General features: G+C 43.0%; 1 protein-coding gene across 8 annotated transcripts in view; it reads right to left on the minus strand.

Moving 5' to 3' along the window:
* Window positions 1-11,089: 11,089 nt before the first annotated feature.
* Window positions 11,090-19,539, minus strand: part of CCRL2 (chemokine (C-C motif) receptor-like 2) — a 17,574-nt gene continuing 9,124 nt past the window's right edge. For 2 of the 8 annotated variants that reach the window (XM_010862389.1, XM_010862392.1), the window contains exon 2: window positions 11,090-12,202. In XM_010862389.1, coding sequence (XP_010860691.1) covers window positions 11,144-12,190 — 1,047 coding nt within the window. In that variant the 5' untranslated portion in view covers window positions 12,191-12,202 and the 3' untranslated portion in view covers window positions 11,090-11,143. Of the gene's footprint in view, window positions 12,203-12,471; window positions 12,526-12,563; window positions 13,012-19,539 lie in introns of those variants that run through there. The other 6 variants (XM_010862386.1, XM_010862391.1, XM_010862388.1 and 3 more) reach the window with 6 other exon arrangements.

Raw genomic sequence — 19,539 nt, forward strand, 5'->3', positions numbered from 1 at the left:
AAGTCGGACATGACTGAGCAACTTTCACTTTCACTTTTCACTTTCATGCATTAGAGAAGGAAATGGCAACCCACTCCAGTGTTCTTGCCTGGAGAATCCCAGGGACCGGGGAGCCTGGTGGGCTGCCGTCTATGGGGTCGCACAGTGTCGGACACGACTGAAGCGACTTAGCAGCAGCAGCAGCAGCCAACTATTTACATATCGTTTACATTGTATTAGGTGTTATAAGTGGCCTAGAGGTGATTCAAAATGTATCAGTTCAGTTCAGTTCAGTTGCTCAGTCATGTCCGACTCTTTGCGACCCCATGAATCGCAGCATGCCAGGCCTCCCTGTCCATCATCAACTCCCGGAGTTCACTCAGACTCATGTCCATTGAGTCAGTGATGCCATCCAGCCATCTCATCCTCTGTTGTCTCCTTCTCCTCCTGCCCCCAATCCCTTCCAGCATCAGAGTCGTTTCCAATGAGTCAACTCTTCACATGAGGCGGCCAAAGTACTGGAGTTTCAGCTTTAGCATCATTCCTTCCAAAGAAATCCCAGGGCTGATCTCCTTTAGAATGGACTGGTTAAAATGTATAGGAGGAAAAAAAAAAGATAACATGTACAGGGGGATATGCGTAGGTTGTATGCAAATACTACATCATTTTACATAAGGGACTTGAGCATCCTTGGGTTTGTCTTGGAACCAATCCCCAGGTACACTGAGGTACAAGGGGAAACTAACTGTGCATAACTGTGCATTTATCCCTTGGCTTTATCGGTCCTCATTCTCCAGTTAACCTCTAGTCATCGGTTTATTCCTACTTTTCTCAGCCAAGCTTTTTCAAGTGTGGTCAGAGGGGGCTGCCTTCATTTCCTTCAGCAAGTCGGGTGGGTGGTTGGGTCATTCTCTCTTCACCTCACTGTAATTTGATTCTAACCTATTCACTCCCTTGAAGTGAATAAGAATTCTGAAATAAGACAGAAGCTTAGTAGGGTTCCCATCTCTTCCCCCGAGCCCCTTACATCTCCGATCCTGTGGACCACGTGTTCCTTGAAGCCCTGTTTCCTGATCTTCCTTACTGCTCCTCCTTCTTCCTTTCTCTGCCTTTAAGATTTTTAAAAATTTATCTTTAAAATTTATTCTTATTATTCTGTCCGTTGTACTGGGTCTTTGTTTCTGGAAGGACTTTTCTCTAGTTGTTGTGACCGGCTTCTTGCTGCAGTGGCTTCTCTTGTGGAGCATGGACTCCAGGGCTCGTGGGCATCAGTAGATAACTTAAGTGGAATGAAAGGCCCATGAAATCCCCTTTTCTGGCTGAAATAAAGTTTCAAAGTCTAACATCACTGTATCCATTGATGCTCAGTCACGTCTGACTCTTGTGACTCCATGGACTATAGTCCATGGAATTCTCCAGGCCAGAATACTGGAGTGGGCAGCTTTTCCCTTCTCCAGGGGATCTTCCCAACCCAGGAATCGAACTGAGATCTCCTGCATTGCAGGCAGATTCTTTACCAACTGAGCTATCAGGGAAGCCCCTGTATCCATTAGCTCATGCTAAGTTATATCAACATCCCAGTGCCTTACATAACAAAGCCACATTCATGGGTCATGGGTCACATTCATGCCTGTCGTGAGTCATCAGAGACTCTGTTGTTCATCTCTTTATTCTGAGACCCAGGCTGAACCATCAGCTCCCACCTAGGGAATGTTGGCTTTTAAACAGGGGAAAATAAAAGAGTTGGAGGCATGACACAATAACTCTTAAAGCTTCCTCCTGGGAGAGGCCATATAATTTCCATTATTTCATCACCCCAAAACAAGTCAGGAGGTCATAGCATCACTGTGTGTGTATGGGGGAGGGGTCTTTGGTCTCATATCCTTTCACTCTAACCCTGAATTGAGTGTGAACTCTATTTGGTGTCCCTGGTTTTACTTTCTGAAACCCCCAAGTTCCTTAAAATCTTCTAGGAAAGCTCATGGCCTTGCATTCTGCATGGTTCCCACTCTAAGCTTTTTTCTGCCTGACATAGATATTAATGACCATCAATTGTAATACATTTTAGTACATTCCACTTCAGATTGTACTGAATTAGTGTTTCCTCAGTTTTTTGGAAAATATTCTTGTCTATAGTTAACCATGCAGACTATTCACGGAGGCTAATTATTTACTCACTTCAAACACCACTAATTCCTCAGAAAGACAATGCAGCGTCTGTAACATCTGTTTACTCATCAAAAGCCAAGGAAAGCCATTCAGAACCATCTGCCTTGTGTTTTGACCATTGATATTGGTCCCAATGTCTTCAACTCTGTAAGCAAGAATTGTCAATGAAACATTAACAGTCTTTTTTTTTTTTTTTTTAAATATTTATTTATTTTTGGTTGTGCTGAGTCTTAGTTGCTGCATGGGCTTTTCACTAGTTGCGGTGTTTGGGCTTCTCATTGTGGTGGCCTCATCCGTTGTAGATCATGGGCTCTAGGGCATGAGAACTTCAGAAGTTGCAGTTCCCTGGCTCTAGAGTACAGGCTCAGTACTTGTGGTGCACAGGTTTAGTTACTCTGTGGCATGTGGGAGCTTCCCAGATGAGGGATTGAATCTGTGTCCTCTCCACTGGCAGGCGGATTCTTTACCACTGAGCTACCCGGGAAGCCCTACCAGTCTTAAATAAGTTAATTTTCTCTGGACACATTTGTTTGCAGTTGCAATCAAACGATTTCTTTAATTCAACATAGTTAAAAGGCTTTTCTTGCTTGGTTAACAAGTGAGCTATTTAGAAACTTACTTTGCTTGTAGCCTTATTTCATTTTTTGTTCTGAACAAAAAATTTTTTTTTCTTTTTTTGGTTTTGGCTGGACTGTACAGCTTGTTGGAGCTTAATTCCTTGACCAGGAATTGATTGTCGGCCCATAGCAGCGAAAGAGCCAAGTTCTAACCACTGAATTGCCAGGGAATTCCCTTGAAGAAATTCTGTGGTGATGAGATATTTCACTTTAAAATTTCTAAATTTCCTAATCATTTTTTTTTCCCTCTGAGTTTGGAGTAGTGCAATGAATGCTTAGACTGGAGATATCAACACATGTTGTATTCTTTTAGCACAATGACAGTTTCACTGTGTAATAAATACAGTGCTTTGTCATCTAATTTGATAACAAAATAATCCACAATTCATAGTGACATTTGAAGTTCACTTTTTGTTTATTTTTGACATGCTGGATATGAACTGGTAATAAAAAGAAACTGTCTACTGAAAACATTTTTTTTAAATTTACATTGTGTGTGTAAAGAGAAACTGTTTTGTCTTCTGACAACACTTTTTTATATTGAAATATAGTTGATTTATGATGTGTCAATTTCTATTGTACAGCAAAGTGATTCAGTTATATATATATGTACATTATTTTACAAAATTTTTCCATTATGGTTTATCAAAGGAGTTTGAATATAGTTCCTTGTGCTATACAGTAGGGCCTTGTTGTTTATCCATTCTATAGATAACAGTTTATATCTGCTAATCCCAAACTCGCAATTCATCCCTGCCACCACACCCTTGCCATTGGCAACCACAAGTCTGTTCTGTATGCATGTGTCTACTCAAACCATTTTGGATACTAAATATGTGGGTTTCTTACACCAAACAATTATCTAATTCTCTGTGGACACCAACTGTGGGTTTCCTGTAAGTCATTTCAAGTCTGACACTAACCACTTAGAGTTCACCACAGGTTAAAGGCCCAGGCCCACCAGACTGCCCTCTTCCTTCAGATGCCAATCACAAGTAGTGGGTTCCCAGGTTACATATACATTTGACCAACTTGGCTATAAACCAAGGATTCCCACAACTTCCTCCTTACGTTTGATAATTTGCTATAATGACTCATAGAATTCAGGGGAACACTTTACTTATTGTTACCTATTTATGTTAAAGGAGCATATAAAAGATACAGAATAGCCAGATAAAGAGGTACATAGGCTAAGGACTGGAAGGGCCTAGAGCATAGGATTTTCTGTCCCTGTAGAGTTGGGGTGTGCCTCTCTTCCAGCACATGAATGTGTTCACTAACCAAGAAGCTCCCTGAACCCCGTAGTATAGGGTTTGTATGGAAGTTTTGTAACATACACACAATTGATTAAGCCATTTACCTCTGGTGATTATTCAGCCACTCTGCCATCCCTGGAGGTTGGGAAGTAGAGCTGAAAGATCCAATACTCGAATTACAAGTTGGTGCTGGGAACCAGCTCCCACGCTGAACTTACATAGGAAAGCAGCAAAAGTTACTTCACCAGCATACACTCAGATCTGACTGAAACTCAGGTATAAAGTTTATTATGAATAACAAAAGACACTCCTATCACCCCGTCAGTCTAGGCTGAAGATTGCATGTACATGTCATATCGTATTGTGCCTGTACATGTACATGCCATTGTCGTATCGCATCGTCACAGTCTGCTACTTGAAGTGCTGCTGAATCATAACCACCTGACTGTGATTTGCAAGGCACCAAGGGGCAGCAGGAAGCCACGAGAGTTCCAGAAACCATCGCACAACCACTGGACTCAGCCATTACAGTGCAAAAAAGCCCACTAGCAACACGTATTTACAATGCCAATAAAACTTTGTTAATGGACACTGAAATCTTTATTTCATATGACTTACACATGCCATGAAATATTCTTTTGACTTTTTCCTAACTATTAAAAAAAAAGGTAAAAGCCATTCTTTGCACAGGTGCCCTGCCAAACAAAACAGCAGGTGGTAGGCTGGGTTTGTTCCAAGGCTTGTAGTTTGCCAGTTCCTTTGGATGCCGCCCTTTGTCCTGCGGTAGGAACATCCCTGGCTCTTTCCATCTACTCTTACAAGTTAGGCTTTACCTCTGCCGAGCAGGACAAGTGTCTGGAGGTGCTCTAGAAGCACAACAACGACGACTCTTGTTTCCACTGCACCACGTGTTGAAAGGGCCTAGAGCTGCTCTGGGGCAGCGAATTATCCACCACACCGATACCTGCAGCGCGGTGCTGCAGCGCTTGGTCAGTGCTATTGGGACTATCGCTACCGCGCAAGAGTCCACGTGGCTGCCAGTGTCTGCGCCTGCGCTTGCGCAGTCCTTCCATGGAGGGCTGCGCGGCAACGGAAGGACTGCGCGGCAGAGGGCCGGAAGGTTATCGCGAGGGTTAGGAGATTCTCGAGAGGCCTCAAAAGTTCTCTGACGGCCTTTAAGATTATGTCAAGGGCTCGAAGGTTTTCCCTCTGGCTGCTTTCCTTGTTTTGTGGGTTTAGTTTGAGGGAAAAGCCCCTACCGTGTGGTGCCGGGAGCTTCCCGTCAGGAGGAGCGTCATGTATTCTTAAGTCGGGAAACAGACTGAGGCTGCATAATTCTCACTCAGGGAGTTAGCTGTTAGCCTTAGCGTATTTGGACTAGTTTAGCGCCGCGTTGTTTCCAGAAATAATTACAAGTCAGTCCTGAGTGGGAAAGAAGTGGCCTGTGAGCAGGACATCTAGAGCCCAGGCCCAGCTCTGCTGCTGTGTGACCTCAGGTAAGTCCCTTAACTGTTCTTGCCTCGGCTTTATTTGTGGGTGAAATGAGGGGCTGGGCCTTGTTCTCTCTGACTGTCGAACAGATTGAGTCTCACCCCAGTCATGAGGGACCAGAAAGGAGACTTTTAAAATTTGTCCTGGGGAAGGGTATCATACTTTTTTCTTTGGTTTTACCTGTGGTGGTCTGTGTGCAGGTTGGAAAAGAATTTCTAGAAAGGCAGAATGAGAGGAGAATACAATTTATTAGAGTGCACTCATTAAATAGAGTGTGTCTAATAGACGCAGCGGGCAGGCTCAGGGAAGAAATGACAACTAACACGGGTCATCTGCCTGTCTTTTCTAGCCGGGGAACAAGGAAGGGAATGGGATAGAAATCTTGCTGTCATTTACTAATTAGGTACCATATGTATGCTTTCCTTTTACGGGGGAGAAGAACAGGACAAATACCCTTCCTAATATGAGGTTAGGAAAGGGACAAGCTATGCTGCCCAGGATGGCGCAAAAATTGCAACAGTTGCGGCATGGGTGGAAGGGCGATAAGGGTCTGATGCTTTCTGTTTCTGCCTTCTGAGGCCCTTCGAGCTCAGCTTGTTCTTTTGTCCTCTGGCCACTATATTATCCAGACAATATCAAAGTTAGTTTTCTGGGCTTACCTCGTGGCTCGGTGGTAAAGACTACCTGCTGGTGCAGGACTCATGAGATCCATCTCGGGTCCAGGAACGTTCCACAAGCTGCAGAGCAACTGAGTCTGTGTTCCTCAACTACTAAGCCTGTGCCCAGAGCCAGGGAGCTGCCACTGCTGAGCACAGGTGAGAAGCCACTGCAGTGAGAAGCCCATGCACCACAACTGGAGAGCAGCCCATGCTCCCTGCAACCAGAGAAAGCACACAGACAGCAATGAAGACCCATTGTGGCCAGAAAATTTAAAAAAAAATCAGTTTTCCTCTTCAGCTTGATCTTAGGAACATTTCCCTTTGTGCAGTGAGAGTCAAAGAGGGCTCAGTGGACATCTACATACCCACCATGTGGAGCTGACAGGTGTTAACATTTTGATGTGTTTTCTTCCTCGTTTCCTTTATATGACCTGATGTGTGTGTGTGTGTGTGTGTGAGAGACATTAAATTATTTGAATGTGTGTTGTGACCACTGTGACATTTCATTCCTAAGTTGGTTTTTTTTTTTTGCATTTTTTTAAAACAAATTATTTTTAACTGGAGGATAATTGCTTTACAATATTGTGTGGATTTCTGCCATACATCAATATGAATCAGCCATATCATTCCTAAATTCTTGAGCATGCATTCTCTAAGAGTAAGGACAGTGTCCCACATAATCCCAATTTTATTGTTACTCTTGAAATGATAAATCTATAGCATCTGATATGTTGTTCATAGTCATATTTTTCACATTTTCCCTGTAATGTCTTTAGCCTCTTTTTAAGGAAGTGTTCCCATTACCCATTGGTAGTCAACCCCTCCTTACCTTCCTTCATGGGCATGAGTGTCACTTCTCTCTGTGGGAATAACAGCACCTGTGTTGGCTGGAGTCTTTTTCTTGGTCACCTCCTCATCTGTCACTGCATCCCATCTCCTCTAGTCCATTTGGAGATGAACCTGACCTCTGCCTTGGAGTCTTTCAGAGACAGAGTGGAAACAGTGAGTATGTGTGCAGATCATCGTCAGACAGAGCTGGCGTGTACTTGGGGACTTGGGTTGTGTGCTTGCAGAGGAGGGCCGGCCTGTTTGCACGGGGCAGCTGAGGAAGGTCCTGAGCCATGGTGAGCAAGCTGGGTGCACCCCCAGGAAGTGTGCGGCAGGTGCGCTGCAAAGACAGACGCCTGAAGTAGCGTGTGGGCGAGGGCTTGGTGAGGAGGGCTGTCCACAGACTCACAGCAAAACTGTTGAGCTGACCATGTGGTTGAGGGCAGAGGAAAATACATATTGTCATAGGCGATACAAGCCAGATGGTCTGATCCTCCCTACTACTCTTCAGACAAAGAAGTGGGCATGAGCCACATGTCCCCAGATCCTTTTGTTAAACATAGTCATTTACCTGGCAGTTGCAGGAGGCTTATATGGGGAGGAGGAGGCCCATGAGAACTGAAATTCAAACACCATCAAGGTTCAGGCAGCGTCTGTGGAGGTTGTGAGGAAAAGTGCTGTGTGGCAGCATCCAGTGGGCCAGTCACCGTGTTGCTCACTAAGCCCTCATCCTGGCCATCAACCCTGCCTGGGGAGGAGTCTTATTCCCAGTTATCTGAAGGTCAGGGAGGCTAGGTGGCCTGTGTTGGGTCCCACTGGAAGAGAGAGACACCCCTTCCTACCCTCTCTCCAAGCAGGCACGGCAGGGGGCTCTAGGGATGTGACTAATGGCCCTAGTCATAGCTAAAGGCCACATCCCAGGGAAAGATCAAAGGATTTGGAGTCTGAAATTTAGATCAAAGATTTTCTTCTGTTAGATGTGCCAGAAATGGTGGTTTGGAGAACTCTGCTTTTCTCAGTGTCCGTAAATGGGTGGCTGACAGGACCGGCAATCCTCAGACCCGCCTTCCCCCAATCACTTGGTATATTGTAAAAAATCTGGTGCAGTTATATACAGGAACTCACTCTATAAACCAAGCTCTAGAGACTAACCAGGAAGTACTGGGTGGAGGAGAGGAAGGAGCATAAGATTTGATATCAGAAAATGTCAAGCCCAGATTCTGACCCCTGAGAGCTGTGTGATTTAATTCTCAGTTTCCACACTTGTAAACTGAAGCTGATGATTCTCAGTTTTCTTTGACTTTTCTGTGGTGCAGATATGTCTGTGAAGGCAGTTGGTAAACAACAACGACAAAGTCTTATTGAAATTCCAGCTTGGTGGGGGAGCCTGAGACCAGCAAAGGATGAGCAGCTCTTAGGAAGGAGGATGACTGGGGCTGATGTGGCCCCAGAACATTTGGGGAGAAAAAAGGGTATTTGTTGCTTAACCAAACTTCAAAATTAACTGGCATCCTGTGTTTTTTTTTCAACCTCAAACTTTATTGCTTTCTCATTCACTGTATCAGTTGTTTACCATTTTACAACTTGTTCCGTTTATACCCACAAATACATAGAATTGAGATGAACAAGAGATTTCTTGTGAGATTTCAGCCTTTCTCTCAAATGTCCCAAGTCAGAATTATCTTGACTTGATAGGCAATTCTTTTTGCATTAGAAAATAATTTAATTTACAGGCAAAACAGAAACGTTGTCAATTTTTCTTAACTATGCTATTTTCTCTTTGGCTTTTTAATGATTTTTAGTTTCTAATGCAATAGTTTGTAGAAAAGTGCAAAAGCATGTTTTTTTTTTTAATTGAAAGATAGTTGATTCACAGTATTTTAGTAGTTTCAAGTATATAGCATAGTGATTCTGTATTTTTGCAAATGATACTCCTTTATAAGTTATTATAAGTTAATGGCTATAGTTCCCTATACTATGTAATACACCTTTGATACTTATCTATTTTATACGTAGTGGTTTGTGTTTGTTGATCCCATATCCCTAATTTGTCCCCTGCACTTCCCTCTCCCCTTTGGTAACTACAAGTTTATTTTCTATGTCCGTGACTGTTTCTGTTTTTCATATACACTCATTTGTGTTATTTTCTAGATTCCACATAAGTGATGCCATGCAGTATTTGTCTTTCTCTGTCTGACTTATTTCATGCAGCACAATATTCTGTAGGTCCATCCACATTTCTGCAAATGTTAAAATTCCTTCCTTTTTATGGCTGAATAATATTTCATTTTGGGTGTGTGTGATCTGCACTTGATGGGCACTTGGGCTGCTATCATGTCTTGGCTATTGTAAATGGTGCAAACCTGAATCATTTTTATCTTTAGAACAACTGTCCTCTGCTAGGGGAAGAAGATCTTGCTGGATTATCAATGTTCCAAATATACTACATATGTGTGTGAGCTGTTGTAACTGGATCATCCTTCACAAACTTTTGATTTTCAATAATGATTTCACTCTGAGTCACTGTCAGAATTTATATACACCCATGTTTTCATTCTGAAAATTCTGAAAGGATTTGTTCTGTGAATTCAGCACTGTGTGTATGAACATCCAAAATCAATGTCATTTTGTCTGAGATTTCTGTTCCATATGTGGTAGAGGTGAATGGAGAGTCCAGACCTACTCATATCAGCATGTGAAGAGCATTCCCAAATGCCTTCTCCTTCTCCTCTTTTTATATCTGCTGGGGTACTTTCTTCTGAGGTCTTGCTCTTAACTTGTCATGGTGTTTTTATTTGCTGTTTAATGTCATTGAGGATGAGTCCTGTCTTAGCTCAGGCTGTCACAACAAATACCACAGACTTGGTGGCTTAAACAACAGAAACTTATTTCTCACAGTACTGAAGGTTGGGAGGTCCAGGATTGAGGTGCCGGTGGAATTCTGGTGCTGGCTCTCTCCCTGGCTTGCCAATGGCCACTTTCTTGCTGTGTCCTCCCATGGTGCAGAAAGAAGACGTTCTCTAGTGTCTTTTCTTAAAAGGCATTAATCCCTTCCTGAGGGCTCCACCTCATCTAAACCAAGTTACCCCACAAAGTTCCCATCTCCAAATACCGTCACACTGGGGCTTGGATTGCAACGTATGAATATTTTGTAGGACATGATTCATCCATACTACCCTGTGTGGACATGAAAGATCCAGGGATTGGTATAGCTTGTGCTTACTATGAGATTTCTCCCAGGTGCCACCTCTTCCTCCTCCCTCCTCTGTACTGGAGGTGAGAGATTGTTGTCCGTAGTCATCCCAAATATAAGCTGTCACCTCTACTTGGGATATGTAACAGAAAACGGGCACTAGATAGCACCCGGCAAACGTGTATTGTGGCATTTTGTAGTTGCATGTGGTGAGGCCTAAGGTGTATGTTACACTGAAAAGAACAAAGCATGCCTTGTATTAAAGGTTTCTAGACACAATTCTACATTTACTATTGTTAAATAGGAGGAAGTATTAGAAACCTTGGGAGGCTCAGCGGTTGGGGTTGTCTGGGCTCATTGGGGGTGTGGCAAGTAGCCAAGAAGACCCAGAGTACTTTCCACAGAGAAAGTCTGTTTTCCTCTTTTTATCCAGAGCCTCCAGCTAGCCAGCTCTTTCAGTTACATGAAAGGAAAGGTGCCTGATAAATTGCTTCTGTGGGAGTAGGTTGCTTCTCTTTCAGAATGTGGTTCAGTTGGTTTTAAAAGTGCATATTTTCTGTATGTATTTTCTCGCCTGAATTTTGAAAGTTTGGTGTGCTGGCCACAGCATAGATTCTGGAGTGAATGGCACTGGGTTTGTGTCCCAGCTTTGCCACTCTCTAGCTGTGTGATCATAGACAAATTTCTGAGCCTGTTTCCTCCCCAGAGAAAGGAGATTAATTCCACCCATATCATGAGCAAGCAGTGAGATGTGGAGGAGCTCGCGTTTGTCAAGAGCCTAGCACGTTGCCTGAGACAGATTCAATGCTTGGTGGATGTTTGTTCGCCGCCCCCTTTTCTCCCTGTGTCCTATTTTATATACAGATGTGTAAAAAATGACTGGACAGAACAAGATGATGAGTGAAAAATCGATGTTTATTTATCCTGCCTTTGACAGGAGCTAGTTTCCATTTAGCTAGAAAGGTGATATTCTTCCCCTGAGGCGCCTTGGGCAGGTTCCTCAGTGGGCTGAGGTGCAGTGTCACTACACAGGTAGAAAAGGTGGCAGAGGTGTTTCCTAAATGCCTTGTCAAGAAACACGTAGAGGAGAGGGTTGACGCAGCAGTGGGTGGCGGCGATGATTCTCGTGATCTGAACGCTTTTGTTCAGGTTGTAACTACTCCCACAGCCATGCAGGGAGAAGTGTTCATTGAAAGCAGACAGGAAAAGTACAATATTGTAGGGTCCCCACATCAGAAGGAAAACTGCCATTATGGTGAAAACAAGCTTGAAAAGGCCATAGTTCCTCTCCCTGAACTGGAGTGTGTTCCTCATTCGCACGTAGCAATATACAAAAGCAAACAGTGGCAAAAGAAATCCCAAAATGTTCATCTTTAAGGTCAGAAAATGCTTCCAGAATGTCTCATCGGCTGGTAAGAAGTGAAGTCCGGTAAAGGAGCACTTGTATTTCTGGCTTTCCATCTGAGGTTTGTAAGAAACAAGTTCAGGCAAAGTGACCAGAGTGGCTGTGACCCACACTAGAACACTTATGAAGATGCTGCGGGCCACAGTCCTGCAGGCCGAGAAACGCCTTCTCACATGGAAAAACTCCTTGTACCTTTGCACAGTCAGAAGGACATTGAAAAATGCCTCACTGTACAGGCCTATGGAGTAGAGCAACAGGAGAATTTTACACAGAGGGTCATCAAAGCCCTCCCCATGAGAGGCTGCGTAAGCCCAGAATGGCAGAGTGAGCAAGAAACCCAAGTTCGAAAGTGCCAAATTGAGGAAAGACATATTTTCTGCTTGCCTGAGTCCTTTATATTTTACCAGGATAAACACAACCAAGATATTGTCCAGGAGGCCAACCATGAACACCGTGGTGTAGAGGTAAGGCACCAGCTGGGCTGAGAGAATCTTGGGGTCGTATGGGGTGCATGGTTCTATTTCGTCATCACTCAGATCATCCTCTATGAAGACATCATAGTCATCCTCTGGTGCTGACGTGTAATTAGCCATCTTCAGGCTGCCCTGGGGAGAAATGAAAGGTTATTTTCCCTTCCTACAGCTATGTGGTCCTGGATGAAACAGCACACAGGACTAGAGCCCCTGCAGCCACGCGCGTCCTTTTCTGGTGTTTATTTTAGCCAGAGCAGGTCTCAACTTAGAAGATTTAAAATAAACATTTCTTTAACATGCCCCTGCATCCTGAGCACAGCTGCTATAATTCATCCCTTCATTAAGCACTTAGGTGTTTAGTAGTATACCAGCTACCACAGGGAGACAAAAGTAAACATTACCCTTCTTCATACAACTTCATTCTCCTGGTAGAAACAAGACTTGCCTACTTGAAGCTATATAAGAAAAAACACAATTAAAGAGAACTAAGTACCAGGGTTTAGTTTCACAAAATTGGTGTCCGTCACAGTTCCTATGTGTTTAAAAAGTTTGCTCACCCTCTGTAAACAGCTTCCTGTGATAGGCAGAGAAGTCTGAGTTCTCTCGAAGGATATAAATAAATGTTTGCAAAAGTGAAACCACCCTAAGTATCAAGTGGACACAACTGGTTAAATACGTCGATGACTTACCACTGACTGAGTTCCTGGGAGGGGAGGGAACAGCCTCCTGACCTACGAGTTGCTGTGGGAGCCGTCTGGCCAGATCAAAGACTTAACTTCCTTCTGAATAGCCGGCCCCTGACCCTTTGGGGCAAGAGAAACCACTGTTTATCCCCCTGGTGGCTGTGTCCCACCAGTCACAGGTCTCGGGGACTAAGCGAAATAAAGCAACTTGAAAGCTCCCACTAACCCCTAGATAGTTTCTCAAGCTGCAAAGAGAAACCGGGAAGTTGTTTGCTCCTGCTGCTGCTCTCCCCACCCCCACCCCGCACCCCGCCTTTGATTTCCCTGTGGCCATCCTGCTGGCTGCCCCAGATAAGGAACTAAGTTATTGCTGCTTCTCAGTGATACTGAGGGAGGGATGGAAAGTGCTCTGACGTGCAATTCTGAGCAGGTAGTGGGTAGCAGCAGAGAAGTGTCACATGCAGTGACTGGCGGTGACTGTGCATCCGGACCAGGGGCTGATGCTCCCCTGGAGCATTTCATCAGTATTAGCATATGGGTCAGTCTTCAAGAACTTGTAGTGAGCAACCCTGCTTGGACTCGTACTGTTGCTTTTGAAAGTAGCAGTAGCTGAGAGGAACAGTAACAGGGCTTTCCTCAGCTCAGCTGGCAAAGAATCCATCTGCAATGTGGGAGACCTGGCTTCGATCCCTGGGTTGGGAAGATACCCTGGAGAAGGGAATGGCTACCCACTCCAGTAATCTGGCCTGCAGAATTCTGTGGACTGTATAGTCCATGGGGTTGCAAAGAGTCGGACACGACAAGCGACTTTCTTTATTCTTTCTGAGAGACATTTTTTGTGTGTCAGATATTTGACTGAAGAATGGGGCCCCAAGGGAGGATTTGGTGCCAGTGGAAGCCACAGAATAATGTCATTTGAGAAGAGAGTGGGTTCAGAGATGAGACCTCAGTACCAGTGAGCCTGGGGGAAATCGATGTGATGGAACCAAGGAATTAGGAAGGATGTTAGGAGCTGACCCTGCTCCTGTAAGAAGGGTCTAGTGCAGGAAGATTCCATGGTGAGGACACAGGCTCTATCAAAATGCTGTGCAGAGAATGTGAGGGGAACAAGTTCAACCCTAGACTGAGGCTGGGGTGGGTGACGTTTAAGGCCAGAGAGAAAGGAAGCTGAGAGTCCACATTTGAAGGGAGATGGGGGTGGTTGGGAAGAAAAATGAACTGAAAAAAATAACTTGAAATAACTGGAAAATCTGTATGAACTCCTGGATTGACTGTTTGTACCTGTGATGGACCTAATTTGGGGACCAGTCTTACATGTTGGCTTCCTGTTCATTTCACTGGTTGAAAGACTTCTGTTAATGCCAAAGATGTTTTTGAAGTGATAGTGCAGAATGTAGATCTGTCAGAAATATAACTGAGGGAACTATTAAGGGAAAGGAAAAATAAACAATAAAGGCCTGGACAGATATGTGACAAGCATTAAATTTAACCCAGAGGGAAACTCGTGATGTTCCTCTGTATGAAGGGGTTGGAAGGGGTTGGGAGAGATTGGTGCTGCTGGGAACCTGGGCTGTGAATATTTCCCAGCAAGTCTTCCTCCATCATCCCCCAGTATGACTTCTGTGAGTCAGTGAGGGTCACTGTGCCCTGGGGGTTCTGCCCCCTGCAGCTGGGCTATTTGGAGACACATCAGTCCCCCCACAACTTTGACTAAGTGATGGTGCCTCATGGTGCTTTATTGCCTGATGCTCACTGGTCAGTCTCCCAGAGGGGAGTGAGGGTCAAGTCAAACTTTGAAACTTAAAAAACCCCATGAACATACACACTGCACATTGTGTGGTTAAGTGGAGGAAAATAGCAGCAAGCAGGTGCCTCATCTGTATCACAGAATCATGTGAAATTTGAAGTTTCCTAGAGAAAAGCATCGTTCGGTAAATTCCAGATCACCCTAACTTCCTGATATTCAAATGGACTTCACTTTCGGAATTATTTTATTTTGGCTTGATTCCCAGAATTCTGCTTATTTACACCCAGACCTTGGAGTTCTTTTTTGTTTAGATTGAGATATAATCGACAAAAAGCATTCTAGAAGTTTAAGGTGTGCCATATTGATACATTTATATTGCAATATGATTGCCATGGTAGTGTTAGCTAACAAAATTACCAATTTTTTATGTGGTGAAAACAATTCTGTTTTCTTAGCAAATTTAATGTTTATAATACAATTTGGTTGTCTATAATCACTATACTGTATATTTGATCTCGAAGACCATGGGATTCTTGAAAATTAGTAGGAAGGAGTTGTTTACAAGTCTAAAGTTGAAGCAGGAGGAAGGTTTTATTTACCATTTTAGTATCTGGAACTGTAATAGGGTCATCATTATTGGTGAAACTTCACTACATTCTAAGGTTTGTGAGCTGCATGCTCAATTAAAAAAAAAAAAAAGAAATCCAAGGTCTGGGTGTAAATAAGCAGAATTCTGGGAATCAAGCCAAAATAAAATAATTCCGAAAGTGAAGTCCATTTGAATATCAGGAAGTTAGGATGATCCTTACCGAACAATGCTTTTCTATAGGAAACTTCAAATTTCACATGATTCTGTGATACATATAATTAAACCCCAGTTTTTTAGACAATTGAAGTATAGTTGATTTACAGTGTTATATTAGTTTCAGGTGTATAACATAGTGATTCAGGATATTATACATTATACTCCATTTGAAGTTATTCTTTAGAAGGACTGAAGGTTCAGCTGAAGCTGAACCTCCAATACTTCAGCTGCCTGATGTGAAGAGCCGACTCATTGGAAAAGACCTTGATGCCGGGAAAGATTGAGGGTAGGAGTAGAGGGGGATGACAGAGGATGAGATGGTTTGATAGCGTTACCAACTCAATAAACATGGGTTTGAGCAAACTCTCAGAGATAGTGAAGGACAGGTAATCCTGGTGTGCTTCAGTCCTTGGGGTTGCAGAGAGTTGGACATGACTTAGTGACTAAATAACAGCAAAATTATTGCAAAATAATGGCTATATTTCCTTGTGTTGTGCAATATATCAATATTGCTTATTTATTTTATACATAATAGTTTGTATCTTTTCACCCTTTACCCCTCTCTTGGCCTTTCCCCGAATCTTCCCTCTCTCCACAGGTAACCACTAGTTTGTTCTCTGCATCTGTGAGGCTCTTTCTGTTTTGTTATATTCGTGAGTTTGCTTTTTTAATTTAGATTCCACATATAAGTGATAACATACAGTGTTTGTTTTTCTATGATTTATTTAACTAAGCATAATACTGTGTCCATCCATGTTGTTGTGAATGGCAAAATTTCATTCATTTTTATGACTAATATTCCATTGTACATGTATGCACCACACCTTCCTTATCCATTCATCTGTTTATGGGCACTTAGGTTTCTTCCATATCATGGCTAATGTAAATAATGCTGTGAAAGTTGGGGTTCTTATATCTTTGAAATTAGTGGTTTCATTTTTTTCAGATGTATACCCAGGAGTGTAATTGCTGGGTCATCTGGAAGTTTTATTTTAGTTTTTTGAAGAACCTCTATACTGTTTTCCATAGTGGCTGCATCAATTTACATTCCTATCAACAGTGTACGAGGGTTCCCTTTTCTCTACATCCTCACCAATATTAGTTATTTGTGGCCTTTTTGATAATAGCCATTTTAACAGATATGAGGTGATAATACCATTGTGGTTTTGATTTGCATTTATCTGATGACTAATGATGTTGAACATCTTTTCCTGTGTCTGTTGGCCATCTGTATGTTTTTAGAAAAGTGTTTATTCAGGTTCAGTCCCAGTTTCAGTATAGGAGGCTATCATGTTATAACTCTTACTCCCCCCATAACATGTAGATCATTCATTTGTTCAACGAATGTTTATAAAATGCATAGCATGTGCCCAGCTCTGTTTAGTAGACAAACATCCTGACCTTCATGGAGCTTACGTTGCAGACAAAAACAAAATAAGTATGTAAGTTGAAGGTGGTAGGAGAGAAGTTCTGTGGCAAAAAGTAAAGCAGGGAAGGAGACTAGGAGGGGCAAGGGTGGTTTGGGGGGGTCACATTTTATGTAGAATAGTCAGAGAAAGCCTTGCTGACAAGATAATCTCTGATGAGATGAAACAGCAAATGATTAGGTCCAATAATTTATACTCATCTCATTTTCTTCTTGTTACTGAGTTCTTGTATCAAGGAGATCAGAAAACACACTGAGCAAAGGCACACAGAAACACACTGGAAAACACACTTAGCAATAACTTTACAGGAGATGCAGAAGTATTCTTCATGTTACATTGGTTTTCCATTAAAAAAAAAAAGCTGAGGGTGCAGTGCATCTGTTAGTAATTCATTGCCTTTTAGCCCCTAACCCACCTTCCTTCCTTTGCTTCGTGATCCTCAAGCTGAACTCTGTAAACATTTGTCCTTTGCCAGCTAGTACAGAAGGTGCTGAGAATCACAGGAAGAGGCAGGGGCTTCTCATTCTGGTTCCAGGATTTTGTTGTTTGTTTTCGCTCCTTGGGATGACCTGACAGTGCTGTGTAGAGACTGATGCCCACTCTCTTGTGTGTCTCGCTGGTACCGTTACAGGCAGTTTCCGACTCACCAGCCCCAAAGGTCAGCACCTTGGCAAATTTCCTGACCATCTAGAGGGTTGCAGTCACCCTCTCTGACAAGGTCTGAATCTCAGATTTGCGAGGGAAGGCATCTTGCAGGTGTGTTCCTTCTCGGGTGCTCTGCCTCAGCCTGGAGGCCGCTCCCTATATCTGCTTCCTCCTCCCTTGGGTTTTCAGTCCCCTTTGACTGCTTAACAATTCTTGGTAGTGAATTTTCTTTGTTCAAATTGCTGGTATGATTCCTGTCTCTTAACTGGATGCTGATTGATTGATAGAACATTAAATTAGTTGAGTGAAGTGATGGGAGAGTGCTAGGATGCTTAATGCATCCTAGTGCGGTGGCATTTCAGGGATCTAATGATACTGAGAAAAGGTTATTCAAAAATTTAGAATTACAATAATTTATCTATTTCTTAAAATGGCTTCATCAAATATCAGTGCTGTCAGATTATCTAATTTTTATTAGCAAATATTCCAGAAAATTTGATACGTGTAGGAAAAAAAATCTTTGATAATGATATTCCCAAATAGCAGCTATTATAATTTTTAAATAGAACTACTTCTTGATGGAAAGTGTGTAAAACCTATTTTTAGAAAACCATCAGTTTTCCTCTGGGTTCGTTGTTTGGTGCTGAGCAGTAGATTGAAGGGGAATATACCTTCATGTTGTAATTTAAGGGATTCTGAGAATGTCTCATCCTGCCCCCACATTTTCTCCTACATCCTGGCCAAGCTTACAGCATCACTTTAGTGCTTAGTCCTCGTACTACCTGGGCTACCTGATGACGAACTCTGAAATACACATTTTATATGTACTTACTGGAAGAAAAATAGTTAATTATATCCTTAACAAAGGCTTTTTCAACGTTTGTTTGGTTTATTCTGCATTGTGCTAAAAAACGTAAAAAATGGGGGAGGGTGACTTTGCTCACAGATGTTTAGAAGATAGGTGGACTAAAAATATAAAACAAGTCTTTACTACAGTGCTTCTCAGAGCTCTTCAAGTGCTGATAAGCATTTGGATCCTGGAGAAAGTATGTGGCATTTCCCAAAGTTGTTAAATCATGGAGCCCCCTTGTTAATTCTCTTGCAGTTACGTATGGACTAACCGCTCTGCAGGACATGTTTTGAGAAATGTTACCTCAGACATGCAAATATTGCTGTGCTGTGTGGATCAGATCAGATCAGTCGCTCAGTTGTGTCCGACTCTTCGTGACCCCATGAATCGCAGCACGCCAGGCCTCCCTGTCCATCACCAACTCCTGGAGTTCACTCAGACTCACGTCCATCGAGTCAGTGATGCCATCCAGCCATCTCATCCTCTGTCGTCCCCTTCTCCTCTTGCCCCCAATCCCTCCCAGCATCAGAGTCTTTTCCAGTGAGTCAACTCTTCGCATGAGGTGGCCAAAGTACTGGAGTTTCAGCTTTAGCATCATTCCTTCCAAAGAAATCCCAGGGCTGATCTCCTTCAGAATGGACTGGTTGGATCTCCTTGCGGTCCAAGGGACTCTCAAGAGTCTTCTCCAACACCACAGTTCAAAAGCATCAATTCTTTGGCGCTCAGCCTTCTTTACAGTCCAACTCTCACATCCATACATGACCATAGCCTTGACTAGATGAACCTTTATTGGCAAAGTAATGTCTCTGCTTTTGAAATGCTATCTAGGTTGGTCATAACTTTCCTTCCAAGGAGTAAGTGTCTTTTAATTTCATGGCTGTAGTCACCATCTGCGGTGATTTTGGAGCCCAGAAAAATAAAGTCAGCCACTGTTTCCACTGTTCCCTCATCTATTTCCCATGAAGTGATGGGACCAGATGCCATGATCTTCGTTTTCTGAATGTTGAGCTTTAAGCCAACTTTTTCACTCTCCATTTTTACCTTCATCAAGAGGCTTTTGAGTTCCTCTTCACTTTGTGCTGTAAGGGTGGTGTCATCTGCATATCTGAGGTTATTGGTATTTCTCCCAGAATCTTGATTCCAGCTTGTGTTTCTTCCAGTCCAGCGTTTCTCATGATGTACTCTGCATATAAGTTAAATAAACAGGGTGACAATATACAGCCTTGACGAACTCCTTTTCCTATTTGGAACCAGTCTGTTGTTCCGTGTCCAGTTCTAACTGTTGCTTCCTGACCTGCATGCAAATTTCTCA

The sequence above is a fragment of the Bison bison genome, unplaced genomic scaffold, assembly GCF_000754665.1.
Source record: "Bison bison bison isolate TAMUID 2011002044 unplaced genomic scaffold, Bison_UMD1.0 scf7180017864482, whole genome shotgun sequence".
Classification (NCBI taxonomy): domain Eukaryota; kingdom Metazoa; phylum Chordata; class Mammalia; order Artiodactyla; family Bovidae; genus Bison; species Bison bison.